At 37.7% G+C, this 19,832-nt stretch overlaps 2 protein-coding genes and 2 pseudogenes across 4 annotated transcripts; all 4 read right to left on the bottom strand.

Moving 5' to 3' along the window:
- Positions 1-669: 669 nt before the first annotated feature.
- On the bottom strand, positions 670-6,328 carry LOC109009292 (double-stranded RNA-binding protein 2-like). 3 transcript variants are annotated; one of them, XM_018989730.2, is made up of 4 exons: positions 6,031-6,328; positions 4,899-5,146; positions 2,219-2,438; positions 670-2,009 (listed from the first exon to the last, which is right to left on the bottom strand). In XM_018989730.2, the coding sequence occupies exons 2-4, from the start codon at positions 5,142-5,144 to the stop codon at positions 841-843; spliced, it is 1,635 nt and encodes a 544-aa protein (XP_018845275.1). In that variant the 5' UTR covers positions 5,145-5,146; positions 6,031-6,328; the 3' UTR covers positions 670-840. The 3 variants fall into 3 exon arrangements, with proteins under 3 accessions (XP_018845275.1, XP_018845276.1, XP_018845277.1); XM_018989731.2 differs by lacking the exon at positions 6,031-6,328 and adding an exon at positions 5,618-5,768; XM_018989732.2 differs by lacking the exon at positions 6,031-6,328 and adding an exon at positions 5,475-5,593.
- On the bottom strand, positions 858-19,224 carry LOC109009284 (annotated as a pseudogene).
- Positions 10,443-11,215, bottom strand: LOC109009293 (annotated as a pseudogene).
- On the bottom strand, positions 11,594-16,432 carry LOC109009291 (probable nucleolar protein 5-2). Its single transcript, XM_018989729.2, has 9 exons — positions 16,314-16,432; positions 15,989-16,077; positions 15,732-15,773; positions 15,360-15,539; positions 15,086-15,250; positions 13,920-14,120; positions 12,576-13,073; positions 12,364-12,498; positions 11,594-12,268 (listed from the first exon to the last, which is right to left on the bottom strand). Exons 2-9 carry the CDS (start codon positions 16,064-16,066, stop codon positions 11,831-11,833), a joined length of 1,737 nt encoding a protein of 578 aa, XP_018845274.1. The 5' UTR covers positions 16,067-16,077; positions 16,314-16,432; the 3' UTR covers positions 11,594-11,830.
- Positions 19,225-19,832: the final 608 nt, after the last annotated feature.

Below are 19,832 nucleotides of genomic sequence, written 5' to 3'. Positions count from 1 at the left end.
GATCTTTCCAGATAAACCCTCATTTGTTGATGATGGCCGGCTGTGAGTGCTCCCAAATCTAAAATGGTTACTGTAGTACAGAGTAAGGCCTGTTTGGAACTTGGACTGAAGTGAGATCAACTTAGTCCAATCTAATTTTAAACTGAGTCTAATATCGAAATACCAAACTTTCAAATAACCAAACTCATCTCAATCCAAAACCTTTTTACACGTAAGACCCATGACATTTTTCAACTCAATAACTCTTTACACGCGGGACCTAAAACCATTTTTAACTTCTCATAAATATATTTAAATTCATCTTAACATCTAAACACATCTAAATTTATCTTAAATAGACTCCCACAAAATTTACTCTAATATCTTAACTCACTATTATTGATAAAAAGACTCAACCTATTTGAATTCAACTCAACAACCCAATGGGGGTCTGTGTATGTATTTTGGGTATTGTCATCGGTCTTCGGAGGAAATGAAGCAACGTGTTTCATTAATAACTAAAAAACAAATGAGTGAAAAAACACAGTTTTATTAACTAACGTGGGCACGCCGGTTGCACCAGGCGCTTGCAACCAGCATTTTTCATACACAATTGCCATTTAAGTACACACAGAAAATGGGCCGTTACTGATAAGGCTCGAGCAATATAAAACTCATGTACACAGACTATGGACAAAGTACTGTTTATTCTTGCTACTATGAAGAAGCTTTAATGGCTTCTCAAAAACCACCATATTGCATAACGAAAATATAATAGAAGAGAATCTTCTAGTGTTTCTATACTCCATTCATAACCTAACTTTCCGAACTCTGAACCCGCTCTTGCCCCATCTGAAAGTCCTAAATCTTTCTTTCTGTGTTTGGCGACACTGCATCATTGCCGGAATTTGGCATCGAATTTGGCATCTTTCTCAATGGTGGAGCTGAACAAACGGGCACAACTGATCTAATTCGAACAGCTGGTGCCATGAAAGCAGGAGATATTTCTCCAAAGTTAAATCTTTCAGATGGCCTGGTTGAACATGAAGGACCTGCAGTTCTCATTCTTGGTGGAGCAGCTCCAAGTGATGCCATATTTTGAGGTCTAACCTCCATTGATGCAGTGGGGTGCATAGTTCGGATCTTGGTGGGAGCAGCTGCAGATGAAGGTGGTCTGAAATTTCTGTGGGAACTTGCTCTTGGAGGATATTGGGGTCTGAGATTTGGCCGAGAAGAATCAATACACGGGTTCCGTAATTGTAACTCAACTGGCTTAAATATGGAATCTACGCTCCTATGAGAAGCCCGCTCAAATTGTCCTCTCTGGTTCCCTTCTAACTGAAGACTTTTAATTTTCCCGTCTATTCCACTAAGGTTCTGCTTGTCATCCTCCTGGACTATTTCCAGGATTTGTGGTTCAGCATTGTTATTGTTGCTAAAACTAGGGGGTTTGGAAACTCCAGATGAAGAGTACTTGGATGATTCTTCTGGTTTCTCCTCCTGTATCTCTTGAATAGTTACTGTAGAACTGCTCCTGATTGAACTAGGAGCCAAATGGTTTGAGAAGCAGAATGCTGGGCCTGGCGCAGCAATTGTAATCCTGGGTCTCATCTGGATTGACTCCAGTTCCCTTCCTGGAAAATACAGGCACTGGTCTGGCTGGAAAAAAGATTGCATCAATGGATAAATCTGAGGAACTGATGTAGTAGCTGCTGGAACTGTAAGTGCCAACAGGCGGCTTTGCTGCTGTAACAATTGTTCTTGCTGCCAGATTTGGTACATGGCCATTTCAGGGAAGTATGCCCAGTTCTGGCATTGCATATGGTATAAGCTTGGAGTTTGCTGGGTTGATTCCCATAAGATGGGAGTGGATCTTTGGTGAACATGCCTCTGATAATTTTCTGCAGGTCTATTCGACTCCGATGGTTGTAAACTTGCAAGGACACGAGCAATGGTCACTTGTTCCTGTTCTTCATTGGCTTTAGACTCCAGTGAAGGAGAAGTGGGAGATGATGAGTGACTTTGAGACACTACATGATGAAATTAGATATTCACTCAGAAAAAGAAGTAACTAGATATTTGTGCAATTTCATAAAGACAGCAAAGATGCCTTTAAAATCAAGGAAGATTTAACCAAAAAAACATGTATGGAGAGGACAGCCAAACAGTGCTTGTATGATTATAACAAAAGTCAAGCACTGTGATTAAAAGATCAAACATAAAAAGATAAGATACTTACATTTTCTCAAGGCAGACCAAGCAGCCATGGCAGCATTTTTCTGAGCTTGTTTCTTGGTTCTAGCTGGTTCACCTGTAAAGCTCATTCCTGCAAGCTCAACTGTACATGAGAAAGTGGGAACATGGCCTGGTCCGGATCGAACAGTGGTATAAACGGGAAGTTTTAACCCAGCTCGGTGAGCAGTCTCCTGAAGCAAATTCTTATAAACTCCTGTTTCATCCTTCACAAACAACCCGAATAAATCACATGATCTTCAATTTTAAAATCGCAGATCGTGTATAGTGCTAGGGAGTTATGAAAAACATATATCGGAGGACACATAATGAAAAGGCAAATGAAAACCTGGGTCTTTGGTATAGCATTTGTTATAAGAAGAAAGGACCAAAAATATCAAATATATTTGGTTCTCTCGTATAACTTTTCCAGCTATTACATACACGTGAGGTTTAGTAAACCTTTCTAACAAGATAAATTTTATCAATGATTCAAAGAGGCAGTATCCAAGTACACAAGGAATATCCAAAGATACACCTAATTTGAGAAAGAACATAGATAAAGAAAATCCTAGAAATTAGAGCTGAGGAAATATAAGTGGGCAGCCATCCAATAGTAAAGTGTATTAGAAAAGAAAGCTGAGTTCCTCTATTTTCCTCATTAAATCATTGAGTTTTACAGATTGGAATCATTCTTCACAAGAGCTGTTGTAATCGCTATCACAAGAGCTGTAGTGAAGTTATAGAATTGCCACCCATCCAGGCATCGCCCATAACTCAAAGACACCAAAAGCTGCTTACTACGAAGTGCTTCCTATCTCACAATGGAGTAAGAGGTGATCCACGGTTCCACCATCACTCTTACACATGCAGCATCACTTGATTACAATGGCATGTCTCCTCCGTAAGTTTTCAAAGGTAAGGATCTTCCTAGTGCAGCCATCCAAACAAAGAATGCTGCTCTGGGGGTGCCTTACTACTCTGGTGGACGGACTTCTATGGAAAACTAGCATTATTGTGAGGGATCAATGCATTATAACAACTTAACTCTGAACATGCCTTTCTTGGACATGTCCTAGCTCATTTTATATTCCCCATCCCATCTCAACCAATAGAATACAAGCAAGCATATAATAGATTAAAGAGATACATCTCCCAATCCTGTGCCGATCTAACAAAATCCAACTTCCATTCACCAACAATTGTATTACTCTTTGAGAGACAAAAATCTTCAGAAGTCCAGAAAGTAGGATAAGAGTGTATGCTTCCCCGGTTGGTAGATCCTCTATCATGTTGGATCAGACAATTTGGTATCCATTAGTGCACACCTTGTGCAAGATGATCTCAGCGTGCGTATTTGGTGTCTATGGAGAGAAATAAATCAGCACATTTTTTAGGATTGTGAGATACCAGTATCGGCTCTTTAAGTTTTTTGTAACACTTTATAGTTTGAATTATTTTACAGTAGCATAACAAGATGTCACCATCTCTAGCTCTAACTTTCAGGGTTTCCTAGCCCTATTTCCTTTTGATAGTTAAGTGGATTCTATGTAAACGTCCTGTGTACTGATGTATTACCCCTGTTAATGATTAATAAAATCCGTATCATACCTATAAAAAAGAAAGAAAAGAAAAGGAATGACTGGAAATTCGTGAAATTGCATTCCAGTTGTGATGAGGCTTCCAGCTGCAAAGCCAGGGCGGAAAGAGGGGTGCTGGAGTCGGTATTCAGTTGATATTTAGCTAGGATTTTTTCTAGGAGAAAGAGAAGAAATTTTCAAGGGCAACTATTAAATCCAACCAGAGAACAATTTCATTTCAGGCAGCATAACAAATAGTCTCAATGAGTACATTTAATGATAAATACAGGAATGCTCTCTCTATTCCAGACATTTGGTGCTGACATTTAGCATAGTCTCATTATTTGGAAATTTGAAGCAGCCAAATTTTGTTTTAGGGGAATGTAAGTAGAATAAAAGTCCAACTTCTTGTTGTCCCCAGCTGGAAATGCCGAAAGTTGTGCTTCACTTTCTTGTGCCTTTTATTTTTGTTTTCTTGTATTCATGCTTTTCTTTGGCAAATACGTGCACAAAACTATCTGACACCATCAAAATGACGTTTAATTTCAGACAAGATCTGAAGCTTTTATTTAACAACTTGCATATAATTAGCTAACCATAATTACAAATAAATCTTCCACTTCACTTCTATGCCATTTCTCCTAAAGGTAATTCATAGGTCCAAGACATTCCCCTGAATTCCTAGCATCCACACTTCAAAAATACTTTCTAAGCACTTGTCCTAGTGTTCTACAAAATGCAAAGCATTACACTTGCCTCCTTGTACCTTCCTCACCTAAGAGTTCAAAACCCACGATTTATGCTTATATTCCTCCATTCCACATTAGCTCAGTTAATATCCTTTTTTTAAACTTCGTCCTATCTCTTATTTCCTCTTTATCCCATCATGAGGTTCACAGACTTAGAGATATATTTTCGTATTTTTCAAAAACGAAATCAATGGAAGTCTTATATGAAAAAAATTTCTTCTCACCCAAAGTTCAAATGTATGATCCCTATCCACCTAAAACTAATAAATTGAAAATCAAGGTACCAATTATGGATGCAGTGAGGGAAAAACATATATTCAGAACATAAAAATTGATACAAGTTTGCTCAAATGCTCACCAGAACTCTTGCAGCCAATGCTCTAGAAGGGCCTCTGTTTGCAAGTGTGTTTAGAGCAACCTCAGCCGCAGCATGTTCTGCCTGCCTTAGAGTAGAACAGAAGGTAGGGCTCTCAAAAGTGTCTCCATTAAAGTTGACAGTAGCTTTAAATCGAGGAGCATGATCTGGTCCTTCACGGATGCATGAATAAGATGGCAGGTTAAAGCAGCTTCTCTGAGCCAACTCTTGCAATTGGTTCTTATACATGTCTGCACACATATAAAAGTAATACACGGACTGAAAACTTCTCCAATTTTATATAATTCCTAAGAGTTTTATATTGAGTTTTGTAAAAGTGTGTAGGTAGAATGAAAACTTGCTTTGGTGTTATAAAAACCGATTAAAATGAAAATATTTTGAGAGTTGAATTTTATAGTGCAGAAGATGTTTGGTTGAAAGATCTGAAAAAAAAGTCTTCAAGTAAATCAAACAATTCAATCAACAGCATTGAAACCTTATTGTTGATAAGAACACTAATGAAAAGCCAAAACTTTCATTACGTAATACAGAGAGAGGATTTTGTTTTCTTAATTTCACCTGACCATGAATCTGAGATTAAAAACAAAACCAATTTTATTTCTCCCGCTATATTTTCTTTCGCTTCTCTTTTTACGTTTCTTCAGCAATCAAACAGAGCTACTCAATAACAAACAAACCCATCTACAATATCCAATACTCACTTTTATCAGACCTAATTAATCAATGAAAAGAAGAGAAAATCAGCCAAAACTGTTGAAAAAGAAAGCGAGACAAATGAGATACGATCTGGGCTCGAGCCAATAAAAGAGTGAATGACGTCTATGGTCAGTCAGGTTCAAGGGACACAAGTCTAATTGCCTTTCTGTCTTTACCACATTTTGTCAGCAACCTTACAGAACCCCGACCCACCAATATCATCTAAAACCGACTTTGATCATACCCAAATAATAAACAAATTCACGATAAAAAAAAAAAATCAAAACCGTTGGAAATAAAAGTAAAAGCCAGACAAGAAGAAATCAGAGTGGCTCAGCAACTCTACGGTGCAACTTCAGAAACTCCCAAAAAAAGAATGGGAAACGATCTGGGTATGAGCTATAAGAAAGCCACTGACCTTGGCAGCCAAATTTGATCTCGGAAACCGTCCAGACTCTAGGTTGAGAGAATTCCCGAGTAAGTGATGTAAAAAAGTTTGCGGGAAAGTGAGAGACAGTAATATGAAGTTAAAATATTTCACGCCATTGTATGATCTCTCCCTCTCTGATGCTGACGGAAGCGAAATGTACAAGGAATGAAGGTGTTGACAGTGTATACTAGTGGGGAGGTCTGTGATTTTTGTACGTTGCAGTGGTTTTGGGGGAAAAAAACACATGAAGGAGCGTGGGTTGCGGAACAAAAGGTAAATTCTCCGAACGTTGTCGTTGTATCCCCATCAGAAATAGTAAGTCTGATAATTACTAATCTGTTCAAGCCGCAAACTCTGATATATTGTGTTTTGACTCAGAGTGGGGCAACTCTGCCGCCCCACCCTTACAGCTGGCGTACTATTTTTTTAATATATATAAATATTTAAAAAAAAAAATTATATTAATACACTTAAAATTATTTTCTTCATTATTAAATAAAATAAAAAATTTAACTAAGGATCATATAGAGTGATCAAAATAAAGAGGCAAAAGAGCTTTTTCCTTTGACCAATCTACGTGTAAAAAGTGCACAAGCATGTACAATGTTTTGAAAAGGAGAAGAATTTATTATTATTATTATTATTTTTATTTTATATTTATTTATTTATTTTAAAGTGATTATATAATACTTTCATATTTATTAGGGGTGGCAATATGTGACACGACCCGTTAACCCAATACGAACACGACACGATAAAAGCGGATTAGAGTTTAGCCTTAACGGGTTCGGGTCAAAACGGGTTGACCCGTTATGACACGATTGCTTAACGGGTCACTAACAGGTCAACCCGTTATAACCCGTTATGACCCGTTAAGAAAATTAAATTTACCTTTATACCCTTAGACCTAAAGGACAAGGAAGACGCTCCACTTCCTTTTTCAAGTTCTAAATTTGTTTAGATCTGTATTTTAAATTTTTTATTATATTTGGGATTGTAACATTAATATATTAACATTGTCTGTTTTGTTTATTATATTTGGGATGTAATTTTAATAATGAATATTATTACAAATTGTGTGGATCATATTTGTTTGGATTATAATTTTAGACTTGTAGTTAGTTTTTTATTTTTTATAGATATTATTTATATTTAAATATTTATATAAAAGCAATTAAGTCAAACGGGTTGAAACGGAACGGGTCGTGTCGTGTCATATCGTGTCAATTTATTTATTATTCATTAACGGGTCATAACGGGTCATGTCGTGTCAACCCGTTATCTTATCGTGTCGTGTTCGGGTTTGACATTTTGACACGAAATCCTTAACGGGTAGTGTTCGTGTTGACCCGTTAAGTATAATGTACATACCTTGACACGACACGAACACGATCCGTTAACACGATTTGACATCCCTAGTATTTATGACTGTCGTTGTCCTTTTTCATTGTGTTTTTATTTTTAACAATATATTGTGTTGGCGAAGTGCAAACTGGTTTATTGTAAGGAAAATGAAAAATATTAAATCATTTTATAATTTTTTATATAATTTTATTTTAAATAAAGAGAAATAACATCACCATTACATGCATAAATATTTTCATTTTAAAATATAATTGTAAATACAAATTTGGTGCACGAGAAAGCGATCGGTTGGAGTTTTTATTGGTACTATAAAAAGGCAATGAAACATGTATATGTTATTACTGTTCATGAGATGTTATTAGGATAAAGATATTACTGTCACAAAAAAATTAGGGGTGGACAGCGGGATCTCGCACCTCGGTGCCCTGCCCCCGTCCATCCCGCCTCCGCAAGGTAGGGCAGGCAACCCCGCTCCACTCATGTGAGGGCGGGACACCTAGCGGGAGTGGGTGGCGGGGGTGGCCCAACCCCGCCCCGCCTACATTTATATATATATAAATAAATATATATTTATATTTTACAAATTGTGTATAAGACTTGTTCAGAAAATATGTATTGACAAATTTAAAAATTTTATAGTGTAAAAGTTAATACACTACAATTTACACAAAATATGTACTAGTAAATTTAATTTTTAAATTATAGTTATATTTACATAATTTAAATTTATAATTTGGGTCTAAAAATGTATTTTTAATTACTTTTGTATTTAGAAATAATTTTTAAACCAAGTAAAATGTAATATTTTTTTTTAAGTAATGGAGGCGGGACAGATTGGGAATCCGCCTCACATCTCGCCCACAAGGGCGGGACATCCAAGGGTGGGGGACGGGGGTGAAAACCCCACCTCCCGCCCCTTGCGGGACGGGGTGTGGGGAAGGGGTGGCTCTGTCCCGTAGGACGGGTAGCACCCCTAAAAAAAATCTAACAAAAAATAAATTTATAAGTTGACATAACTTCATACATTAAATTTACTTTATAATAAAAAAAATTATTTTATCAAGCGTCCCCGAAAAATGATACACTTGTAACTCTTTTTTAAAAATTTTATACAACCATGTGTTAAAATTGATCATTTTTAGTCTTCCGATTCAAATATCTTTTCTTTTTTTTTTTTTTTTTTTTTTAATTTGGGGAAATTACTCCACTACGGAGTCCGTAGAACTCATCTATAGAACTTAAACCTCTGGGATACTAACACAGCAACCCACCGTCACACTTAAATCGAGTTGAAAATCAAACCTGTGACATGAGGCACATGCACACAAGTTCGTCTTACCACTTTGGCCACCTACCATTCAAATATCCTCAACCATGGCCAAGCCAAAATCGCATTTGTAAGTGTAATGTATGGATTCTCTGTTCTTGAAAATTTCGACTTTGGTTAGACCCTTTTGCATAGCGCTTGTAAAATTCCAAAAGGGCTAATACCCGGTTACCAAATTCACTCTGTCTCATAGACTCATCACAAGTTCTTTTCCCATTCGCTTTTGGAATTCTCTATGAGAGAAGAAGAGCAAAGAAAAATTGGTTATCTTGTATACTTGCCTATATGCTTCCATGTATGTACGCTTTTGTTATTTTCCCATTCCTTTTCCACTTGGAAACCCGGTATGCAAACATATTACCCATTTTTGAGCCTTTCATTTGATTTTGAAATTGTCTCAAATGATCTACTGGGTCGAGGTGTTGATGACTTTTGTTCTTCGGGAATTCCTTTCTTCTTCAGCCTTCTTTGTCGAGAAGCACATCGGAATATAGATTTTAAAAATGAACTAGAGAACGAACATAACATAACAAACACAAGAAGAGTTTAGCATTAGCATAAATGAAGAAGTTTAAAGGGGAATCCTCGAATGGGAAGAAGTTTAAAGAAGGGTGACGAATTTTGTGGAAGTTGAATGTTCGTGGGGTGGTCAAGACCTTCTTATGGAAAGCACTCAACAACTGCCTACCAACAAGAAGGAATCTGCACCAGAGGAGAGGTTGATAATCCTTGATGTCCCATATGTATAAGGGAGGAAGAGACATTATGTCATGCACTTTGGAGTTGCTCAGCTACTATAGATGTGTGGGCGGAGAAGGAGAGCCCAGTGCAGAAGTGGAAATCGAATGAGGTGGATGTGAATATAGTTTGGTTGAAAATGATAGGAAAACTTTCAAAGGACTTAGAAATGGTAGCTACTGTTATAAGACATATTTGGCTGAGAAGAAATGGAAATATTTTTGAGGAGAAATTTATTAGTCCTTGAGTGCTCTTTAACCAAGCTAGAACCAGTGTCATAGAATATCAACAAGCCCACGGTAATCCAAGTAAAAGCTCAGAGTCCATCACTGTAGAGAGGAACATGATCCGTTGGAAAGCTCCCATGGAGGGATTTGTGAAGGTGAATTGGGATGCTGCCTGTAACTCAAATAAAAAAAAGGATGGGGGCAGGTGTGGTCATCAGAGATGAAGAAGGGGATGTGCAAGTCTCACTTTGTATGCCAAAGGATCAGATTCATTCATCTGTAATAGCTGAGATTACTGCTCTGTGGAGGGCTCTAAAGCTCTGTGGAAAAGGCAGTCTTTGAAGGGGGATGCCCTGGGAATTGTCAAAGCAGTCAATAGTGCAGAAGACAACTGGGAATAGCATGGGCAGTTAGTCGAAGACATTAAAGGAATTCTATGTAAAAAGTCTAGTTGGACAGTTCAACATACATATAGGGAAGGAAATAGGGTAGCTCATTTTCTAGCAAATTTTGCTTATGATGTCAATGAAGAACAGGTGTGGATAGAAGATGGCTTTGAGGGTTATTTTAGTTTTGTTATACTGGACAAGCTATGTATTGATTAACTCTTGATAAATATAAAGATATGGTTTGATTAAAAAAAATGAAGAAGAGAATTGACCTCTATATATATAGTATGATACTGCAAATGAAGAAACAAAGAGAGACGAGAGAGTAAATTGGTTTTCTAGCCAATAACTCGGCTAAAATGCAACCTCTCCATAATCTGTAGCCCCAAGAAGCAGTTCAGGAGGTCGATACCAAAGAGTGACCACCTAGTCATGGTGCGTTTTGGTTTGGATCGGAGGTAGAAGCCAACCCAAAGTCAGCAATCTTTAGTGTTCCACTATTGTCAATAAGAAGATTTGATCCTTTAATGTCACGGTGAAGCACTCCATGGTTGTGACAGTGCTCAAGTCCAGAGAGTAATTGATGCATGTAACATTTGACCTGCAATAACAACAGGAACATTTATTTTAGTATTATGAGTTATGACGTTATAAAAGATGCTCGTTAACTTCATATTCCAAGGCAAACATGGGCAAACCTGAGCCTCTGTAAATCTAATTCCCGGACTAGCAGCAAGGCCAGCTAAATCATGCTCCATGTATTGAAAGACCAGGTACAAACTACAGTGCATTCTTGATGTAGCCAAACCTTCTTAGCTTCACATCATTGGGACGATCCAAACGCCGCAAAATGAATCTCTCTAACCATAAATCTCACACTCTCAAGTTCCAAATTATCAAAACGAACCTTTTTCAGCGCAACAAGTTTACCAGTCATATATCTCTAGCTTTGTACACGTTACCATATGTTCCCTGCCCAATTTAACAGCAAAATAAATTCCAAGGAGGGAAAAAAATCAAAAGCATGAATATTATAAACCATCACCGACCTTATACATCATGAATTGCCCATCTCAAACGATGTAACCATCTTGTTTACCCCTTCATTTTCATTTATACTTGTAACATCGTGCATTGATTTCGAGCCTGTCGTTGCCACATTATTTGTGATAGGCAATTGAAGTGAAAATCTCTAGATGAATGCATCTCAAAAGACATTGGCTATCATCACATTTCTCCCATTTCAAACAAAATAAGCATCATATTGCCATCAAGTGCAGAATTTTCATGCCTACATCATATTGCTATTAAGGACACGACACCATCTTGTGTTATAGGAAATGGACCGAGAAATAAACCAGAAATATTATAGATTAAGTGATATCGCCAAATATTAGTTCTGTTTATATTGGATTAGTCAGGAATGAAGTCTAACTACAGTGGGTGCAGAATTCTTGTGAAGGACACGAAACCATTCTGTGTTATAGGAAATGGACAGAGAGAAATAAACCAGAAACCATTATCGATTCATTCAAGTAATATCGCCAAATATTAATTCTGTCATCCTCTCCCAAATCAACTTCGTGCATTCATGTCCACAGATGTTAGAGAATGCACTACAAAAAACTTAAATACCCAACAATAGAAACAGGAAAAAGCAATGAAAATGTTATTTTACAGATAAAAGTACCGATTTTCCACCTAATTTTAACCAAAATTGTTTGGTTGCCATCCAGACCTATTCAATCCTCGCTTTTCTTCTTTTTCTTTTTAGTCTTGCTCGGCAATTCAGCTGATTCTTCTTGTTCGGCATGTTTTCTTTTCTTCTTCTTCTTCTCCTCCTTCTTGTCAATGGAATCAACATTCTCATCCCCGTTTGGTGCCACAGCATCCACATCCGAATGTTTCTTCTTCTTCTTCTTCTTCTTTTCTTTTGTCCCCGCCTCTTCTTCTTCGGCATGCTCATTCCCATCAATTGGCACGGCCATTTCTGCCTCATCAACTTTCTTCTTCTCTTTCTTTTCCTTTTTCTTCTTCTCCTTCTTACTAGTAGCAGGAACCTCAACTGCTTCCTCAGTCGGAGGAGGCTCCTCTGCTTTCCTCTTCTTTGGGACCTCACCATTGTCAGCAGCGGTATTTGCCATTTGCCCAAGAACAGAATCCGCAGAAGGATTATATGTCTACATTAAAAAAAAAAAAAAAACAGAAGAGCTAATGAACACCAGACAACAAGGGGAAAAAACTATGTATCATATGCTAAAAAATAATTTTAGACCTTGGCAGCAGTTATCAATCCCCCAGCTCCCTTCTTTCGATCCTTGTCATAGACTTCTATCTTAGGTTTGCCTTTGGCTGACCCAGAAAAGCGACCCAATTCTCTACCTTCAAGATTCCTTAAACGTGCCTCAACCTGTCAAAAATGGTTTCATTAAAGAAAATGTTTCAATAAAAGATCATGCAAGTGCCAGACAAATTTGTGTGGAGTACCTTTGCTCGGTTCTCCAGGCCCAAGGAATTATCTTGACCATCTCCAAGAGCATCATATCTAATTGCTAATGCAGTTTTTGAGGCAAGTGACCGAGAAATCTTCCCCTTAAACTTTGGTGGTGCCTGACCAACCAACGAGGCATGGTAGATAAGCCCATATTTGGGAGTAGCATGCTTAGTTTTCAATGCTCTGAAGAGAGCCTTTTCAGCACCAAGAATCTGAATCGTGCTACCAGGCTGCTTTGAAAGATTCAGTAAACTGCCCCCATGGGCAATGAGGCGAGCACCAACAAGCTCCCCAACAAGGACAGTCAAATTTGGTGCAATCATGTTCATCCTGTTTTTTAAATATTCATAGAGTTGAGCTCTGTACTCAGAAAGAGAGAGAACCTGGTCACAGAGTTCTTTGATATTAACCAAATCAAGGTCACTAATTTCAGTTCCCATTGATATCATAGCAGCTTCCTTTAATTCTATCTCAACCTCATCTGGCAATATCTGCAATATATATATATATTTTTATCGGTAAATTAGATTTTATTGATCATAAAGATAGGCAAAATCCCCCAGTACACATGACATATCTGCAATATTTTGAGGAATCAAAACAACAGAAACTTCTAAGAGTATTATCTTCATTCATTTTTTTAATAGTTAGTTGAGAGTCGCTGAAAAAAACACAAAAGCCAGTAGTGGTGCGATGATCTGTAACATCACCAGCATTAATACCTTACTTCAGCTTTCATTTAAGAGGTAGGGGTTACTAAGCCTGACTAATAAAATAGGGGTAGGTAGCAATGGCGAGGTGTCCAGAATAGTCAAGCTTTTAGATATCTCAAAATACGTAGCAGCGACTAAATGAGGGACCGAGGAGAGTGCATAAACTTGTCTACAAGTCCAACAGCAAATGAAATCTCTGGGCAAGTCAGAGTGAAGTACTGGAGACCACTCACCATACATACTCCTATAGGCTGATGGATCTTATGGAAGCTCACCATCATGAGAATACAGCTTGGCATTAAGCTGGTTTCATTCTTTTATCAGAATAAAAACATATTGCAATTATTGCCCTCGATATCATTTTTTTCATAGTTGGGAGTATAAGAATTTTAATAGTGAGCTCTATTTGCTAAACCGCGATACTATATGCTCTAAAGTAACTCTGACAGTATGATTGCTCATCTGAATCCACTTACCAATATGTGCAGCTTGGGATAGGATTGAATTAAAAAAAAATGTAAATTGATTGGACTTGGATTCAGACATTACTAGGTTGAGTGGTACAAAAGGGACAACCTATAGGAACATCTTTATATGCTTCAAAAATAAAGTAAGCAATTCCACCTCAGAAAAATCAAGCTTCGCAGCATTTACACGGTCACCCATGAGCTTCACTGTCTTGGCATAATGGATGTTATCCGCGATAATCTTAGTCAGCTCAGGAAAATGCCAACCATACCATTCTCGAACCCTCATTGCATATGTATTCAGCTCTTTATCAAGGTCATCAAGCAACCCAATGGCCTGAATGATCATCGTATCCACCTAGAAAACGAGCAATATATAAATGAGTTAAAAATACAACATAGCTGCAAAATTTCAGTTCTCACATATTCAAGATTTTTTTTATTGGCACCGGATGTACAAGAACAACGTCCCGACTAATCCTGGGGGTGCACAAGCCCTTAGCAAGGAGTTTCCTGCAAGTGCACCTTGGGTAATTCAAAGAAAAAATCCCACAGTCCAATGACCCCTAGATATTGTTTGCACCCAAAAGGGTTCGAACCTTAAACCTTGGAGGGAGCATACCACCAAGACCAATCAATGCCTTTACCACTTGAGCCAACCCCTAGTTAGTCTTGAATACCAATTCCCATCAGTTATTCAAGAAAATGCAGATTCCCACCAGCCATTAAAGATGAAAATTTCCATTAGAAACATGGCACTGTAACGATCCTATGAAAGGCCAAACCACATTTGGGGGTTTCTACAACAATACTACGCAAGCTACAATTCAAGTGCCTTCATATCATTATAAACCACAATAACTTCTCTCTCTCAAGTAGTGTGGCTGGAGACTGACTTCAAGTTACAATTGGAGCCCCTTCTCATGATAAATCTAGGGTGTTGCCGCTCAATGGAAACTAGTACAAACTGAAATTGAACTGGTCAATATCATACATTGGTCTAACCCATTTTCCCAAGAGTTAACAACTCGTTAAATAAATAAATCAACAAAGACACATGTTCACAAACTATACTTTAGGTTTCCATTTGTAAATGACAACAGGTACGCAATCGGTTCCCCAAAACATTATATACCCAGCTTTCAGAAGAACCAAATTTTCTGCTTAACCATTTTTTTGTTCGGTAATCAAGGTATTTTATTCATAAGAGTGGGCAAAGCCCAAGTACAAATTTTCTGCTTAATCATAAGAAACCATATATTCAACAAAGTTCACATTCTTTATTGTTTAAAGACCACTTATTAGACACATAAAGAAACACACCTTATCAGCACTGAACTTCAGCTTGTATCTAGATAAGCTATGAGATAAACCCAAACTCATTGGTGCCAAATCTTGAACACCGAGGCCGGATATGAGCTCGGTCATCTGATGTCTAACACCTCTCATCAACTCCATAACAGCCTGGTTGTGGACACATTCTATTTTCTGCAATACAATGATCACTCTGACTTAAAAAAAAAAAAAAAAAAAGAAGCTAAAACGAAAACTAAATTCTATTACACGTTAGGCGATCATTAGCAAGTTCCCAACATACTAGTTTGTCCTTAATGATGTTCCCAAGCTTTGAATCAGCCACAGCCAATGTTTCACCACTGCAGTGTGCACGCAAGAACTTCCGCAATCCTTTGCTGGGTTTGCTATCAATCAATAGGGTCGCTGCTTCCAAAGCTTCTGACGTATTCTCAAACTTGGAAAATGCTTTCAGCTTCACCACCTAAAGTTTAATGCCCAAAACCAAAAAAGAGATTCATCACTAAGATAGATTACGAATATGAAATCAAGATGCCCAATTTAAAAAAAAGTTTATAATGGGTATTATTTGCACGCCATAGGATCATTTTTTTTAGGGAAGTATAAGTGATTTTTCTTAACCAATAGAGAGGACAAGAAATAGACAGGAAATTACCTGTCTAGCTGTCTCTGCACTGGAAAACTCCTTCCACAGCTCCTGCATCACAGTTATATAAGTCAGCCTCAAATAATAAAGTAATGAACTTAGCCCGATAGAAAAGAAAAAGACTTGTTCTCTCGAGGTAAACGTTCCATTATTTGAAAACCAAATATAAGTCGTAAATCCAAACATTGGACACAATTTTCCTTCACTTTTCTCAGCAACCAATCAAAATGCGCATAAGAATACACACACACACACAAGTCACACACCTCAACTTTGTTGAGCTTCCCTTCATCCAAAACCTTGAAGAGCGCGAAACCCGCCGGAGTTTCAAACAACAGAATCATTCTTCAACTTCCTGAAAAACCCCAACACACAAAAAGTCAGCTCCTTGTTCACTCAAACTAACTACATGCAGAAACGGAACATAACCCAACTTGAGCTTGCAAAAAAAATTGCATAATATAATACGTAAATAAGCCTAATACCCCTAACACATACTCATCAAAGCAAATGTATAAGAGAAGGAAGAGGAAGAGAAGGAGTAGGAGAGCCTAGGGTTTGGCTAACAAAAGAGAGGCCCCAATTTCATACCTCTGTTTCTGCCCGCGTTTGTGCGAGAATAGGAGTGGGGGAAGGAAAAGAAGAGCTCGAAGAGGACGGTAAGGGAGGGTCTAGGTTAGGGTTTAAGGCTTTAGCCTTTAGGTGAACTTATTAATTGAGCCTAGAGCAACCGAAAAAAGCCGAATGAGTTCATTATTTTATTATTTTATTTTATTAATTTTTATAAATATTTTTATAAAAAATAAAAAATTATAATATTATTAAAAAATATATTTTTAATCATTAAATTAAAAAACTCATTTGAGACACTATCTCGAATTCGGGATCAAAGCATTTATGTAAATAATTATATAGATAAAAAGTTGAGCCGGACTGCAGGTTTTCAATTCTCAAACCAATTCTAGGCTTCTAGCCAGCAGGAGCCCAGTATTGTTTAGATAAACTTAAAAGAGGAATTATATTTTCAGATTGTATTTGAATGATGAATTAAATTGAGTTGAATTAAAATTATAAAATTTAAAATGTGACTAATATATTTGGGATGACAAGATTTAAAATAAAAAATATTATTACTATAGAATGAAATATTCATAAAAAAATGAAAATATCTGAATACTGATGTGACCAAATCTAGAACTTAAAAACAACAATACGGATTATCGTGCATTTCCATCTCGGCTTATCAGTTTTAAGTCGAAAGACCATAAACGGATTAATCGTCTGTACGTAGAGGACCTGAAGTTGATGACAAATCTTCTATCAACTTGTAGGCGTCAGTTCAATATAGTGAAACTTCTACGATGTGTTTTGTATGAAGGAATATGATGCCATAACGATACTGAATTCAAGCTTTTCTGCATTTGGAGATGGAAATGGTTCTTAGGATTACAATTTATTGCTGCGGTTCGGTTTTTCGTTCTTTTAACAGCATTTCTTATTGGTTTTTGATACACTAAAAAGGCAAGCTTGGAGAATAGGGGCAGAGAACACAGCAACTTTAGGTAATGACAATGCAGATCTTGTAAACCAATAGATAATCGCTATTAAGTATACAAAGAGATGGGTCCTTACTGATAAGGCTCGAGCATTATAAAACTCACATGTACATAAGAGTCAATAGACTACGGACAAAGTACCATTTGTTCTTGTTACAATGAAGAAGCATTAATGGCTTCTCAAAAACCACCACATTGCATAACGAAAATATAATGGAAGAGAATCTTCTAGTGTATCTCAACCCTCTCTTGACCCATCTGAAAGTCCTAAATCTTTATTTGTGTTTGGCAACACTGCATCATTGCCGGAATTTGGCACCTTTCTCAATGGTGGAGCTGAACAAACGGGCACAACTGATCTAATTCGAACAGCTGGTGCCGTGAAAGTAGGAGATACTTCTCCAAGGTTAGATCTTTCAGATGGTCTGGCTGAACATGAAGGAGCCGCAATTCTGATTCTTGGTGGAGCATCTCCAAATGAAGCCATATTTTGAGGTCTGACCTCCTCCATTGATGCAGTGGGGTGCATAGTTCTTATCTTTACGGGAGCAGCTGCAGATGAAGGTGGTCTGAAATTTCTATGGGAACTTGCTCTTGGACGATATTGAGGTCTGAGATTTGGCTGAGAAGAGTCAATACACGGGTTCTGTAATTGTAACTCAACTGGCTTAAATATGGAATCTATGCCACTATAAGAAGCCCGCTCAAATTGTCCTCTGGTTCCCTTCTAACTGAAGACTTTTAATTTTCCCGTCTATTCCACTAAGGCTCTGCTTGTCATCCTCTGGGACTATTTCCAGGATTTGTGGTTCAGCATTATTATTGTTGCTAAAACTAGGGGGTTTGGAAACTCCAGATGAAGAGGACTTGGATGATTTTTCTGGTTTCTCCTCCTGTACCTCTTGAATAGTCACTGTAGACCTGCCCCTGATTGAACTAGGAACTAAATGGTTCGAGAAGCAGAATGATAGGCCTGAGGCAGCAATTGTAATCCTGGGTCTCATCTGGATTGACTCTGGTTCCCTTCCTGGAAAATACAGACACTGGTCTGGCTGGAAAAAAAGATTGCATCAATGGATAAATCTGAGGAACTTATGTAGTAGCTGCTGGAACTGTAAGTGCCAACAGACAGTTTTGCTGCTGTAATAATTGTTCTTGCTGCCAGATTTGGTACATGGCCATTTCAGGGAAGTATGCCCACTTCTGGCATTGCATATGGTATAAGCTTGGGGTTTGCTGGGTTGATTCACATAAGATGGGAGTGGATCTTTGGTGAACACGCCTCTGATAATTTTCTGCAGGTCTATTTGATTCCGATGGTTGTAAACTTGCAAGGACACAAGCAATGGTCACTTGTTCCTGTTCTTCATTGGCTTTAGACTCCAGTGAAGGAGAAGTAGGATACGATGAGTGACTTTGAGACACTACATGATGAAATTAGATATTCACTCAGAAAAAGAAGTAATTAGATATTTGTGCAATTTCATAAAGAACCGCCAAGATGCCTTTAAAATCAAGGAAGACTTAACCAAAAGCACATGAATCGAGAGTACAGCCAAACAGTGCTTGTATGATTATAACAAAAGTCAAGCACTGTGATTAAAAGATCAAACATAAAAAGATAAGATACTCACATTTTCTCAAGGCAGAGCAAGCAGCCATGGCAGCATTTTTCTGAGCTTGTTTCTTGGTCCTAGCTGGTTCACCTGTAAAGCTCATTCGTGCAAGCTCGACTGTACATGAGAAAGAGAAAACATGGCCCGATCCGGATTGAACAGTGTTATAAACGGGAAGTTTTAACCCAGCTCGGTGAGCAGTCTCCTGAAGAATATTTACCGTACAGTCATACTATAAGTCCCTTATGCAACACACTACAAGAACGTTCCCATGGAAGAACATATGGAGCACTACACACTACAAGAACGTTCCCATGGAAGAACATATGGAGGACTAAGGCCCCCCTAAAAGCTTCTTGTTTGTAAGGACATATTCATTAGGGAAGATTCTCACATTAGATAATCTATGAAAACGCCGTCTCATTGTATTAGATTTGTGTTATATGTGCAAGAACAGTGGAAAGTCTATGTATCATTTATTATTGTATTGTGAAGTAGCCATGAGTTTGTGGAATGATATATTTACTAGAGCGGGGCTCCATTGGGTGATGCCTCGAAGGGTTGTGGATTTTTTGGCCAGCTGGCAAGGCATCCAAGGTACCACTCAAATTCCAGCTATGTAAAAGATGATACCGATATGTCTACGGTGGTGCATATGGATGGAGAGGAATGGTCGAAGGTTTGAGAATTTTGAAGGGACAATAGAAGAGATTAGGACTTTATTTTTCCATACTCTATTCCATTGGTCGATTGTAATAGATTTTAATGGCATGAATGTACATGATTTCCTTATATCTTAGACACTCATGCATAGGTGTTGCTCTTGCATATGTCCCGTGTACTTGGCTTCGCCTATTTTAATAAAATTATTATTTACTGATAAGAAAAAAGTCCCCTGAAGCAAATTCTTATAAACTCCTGTTTCATCCCTCACAAGC

This window comes from Juglans regia, chromosome 11, assembly GCF_001411555.2.
Source record: "Juglans regia cultivar Chandler chromosome 11, Walnut 2.0, whole genome shotgun sequence".
Lineage (NCBI taxonomy): Eukaryota > Viridiplantae > Streptophyta > Magnoliopsida > Fagales > Juglandaceae > Juglans > Juglans regia.
The sequence above is the reverse complement of the archived record's forward strand: the minus strand, read 5'-3'. Positions and strand labels throughout refer to the sequence as shown.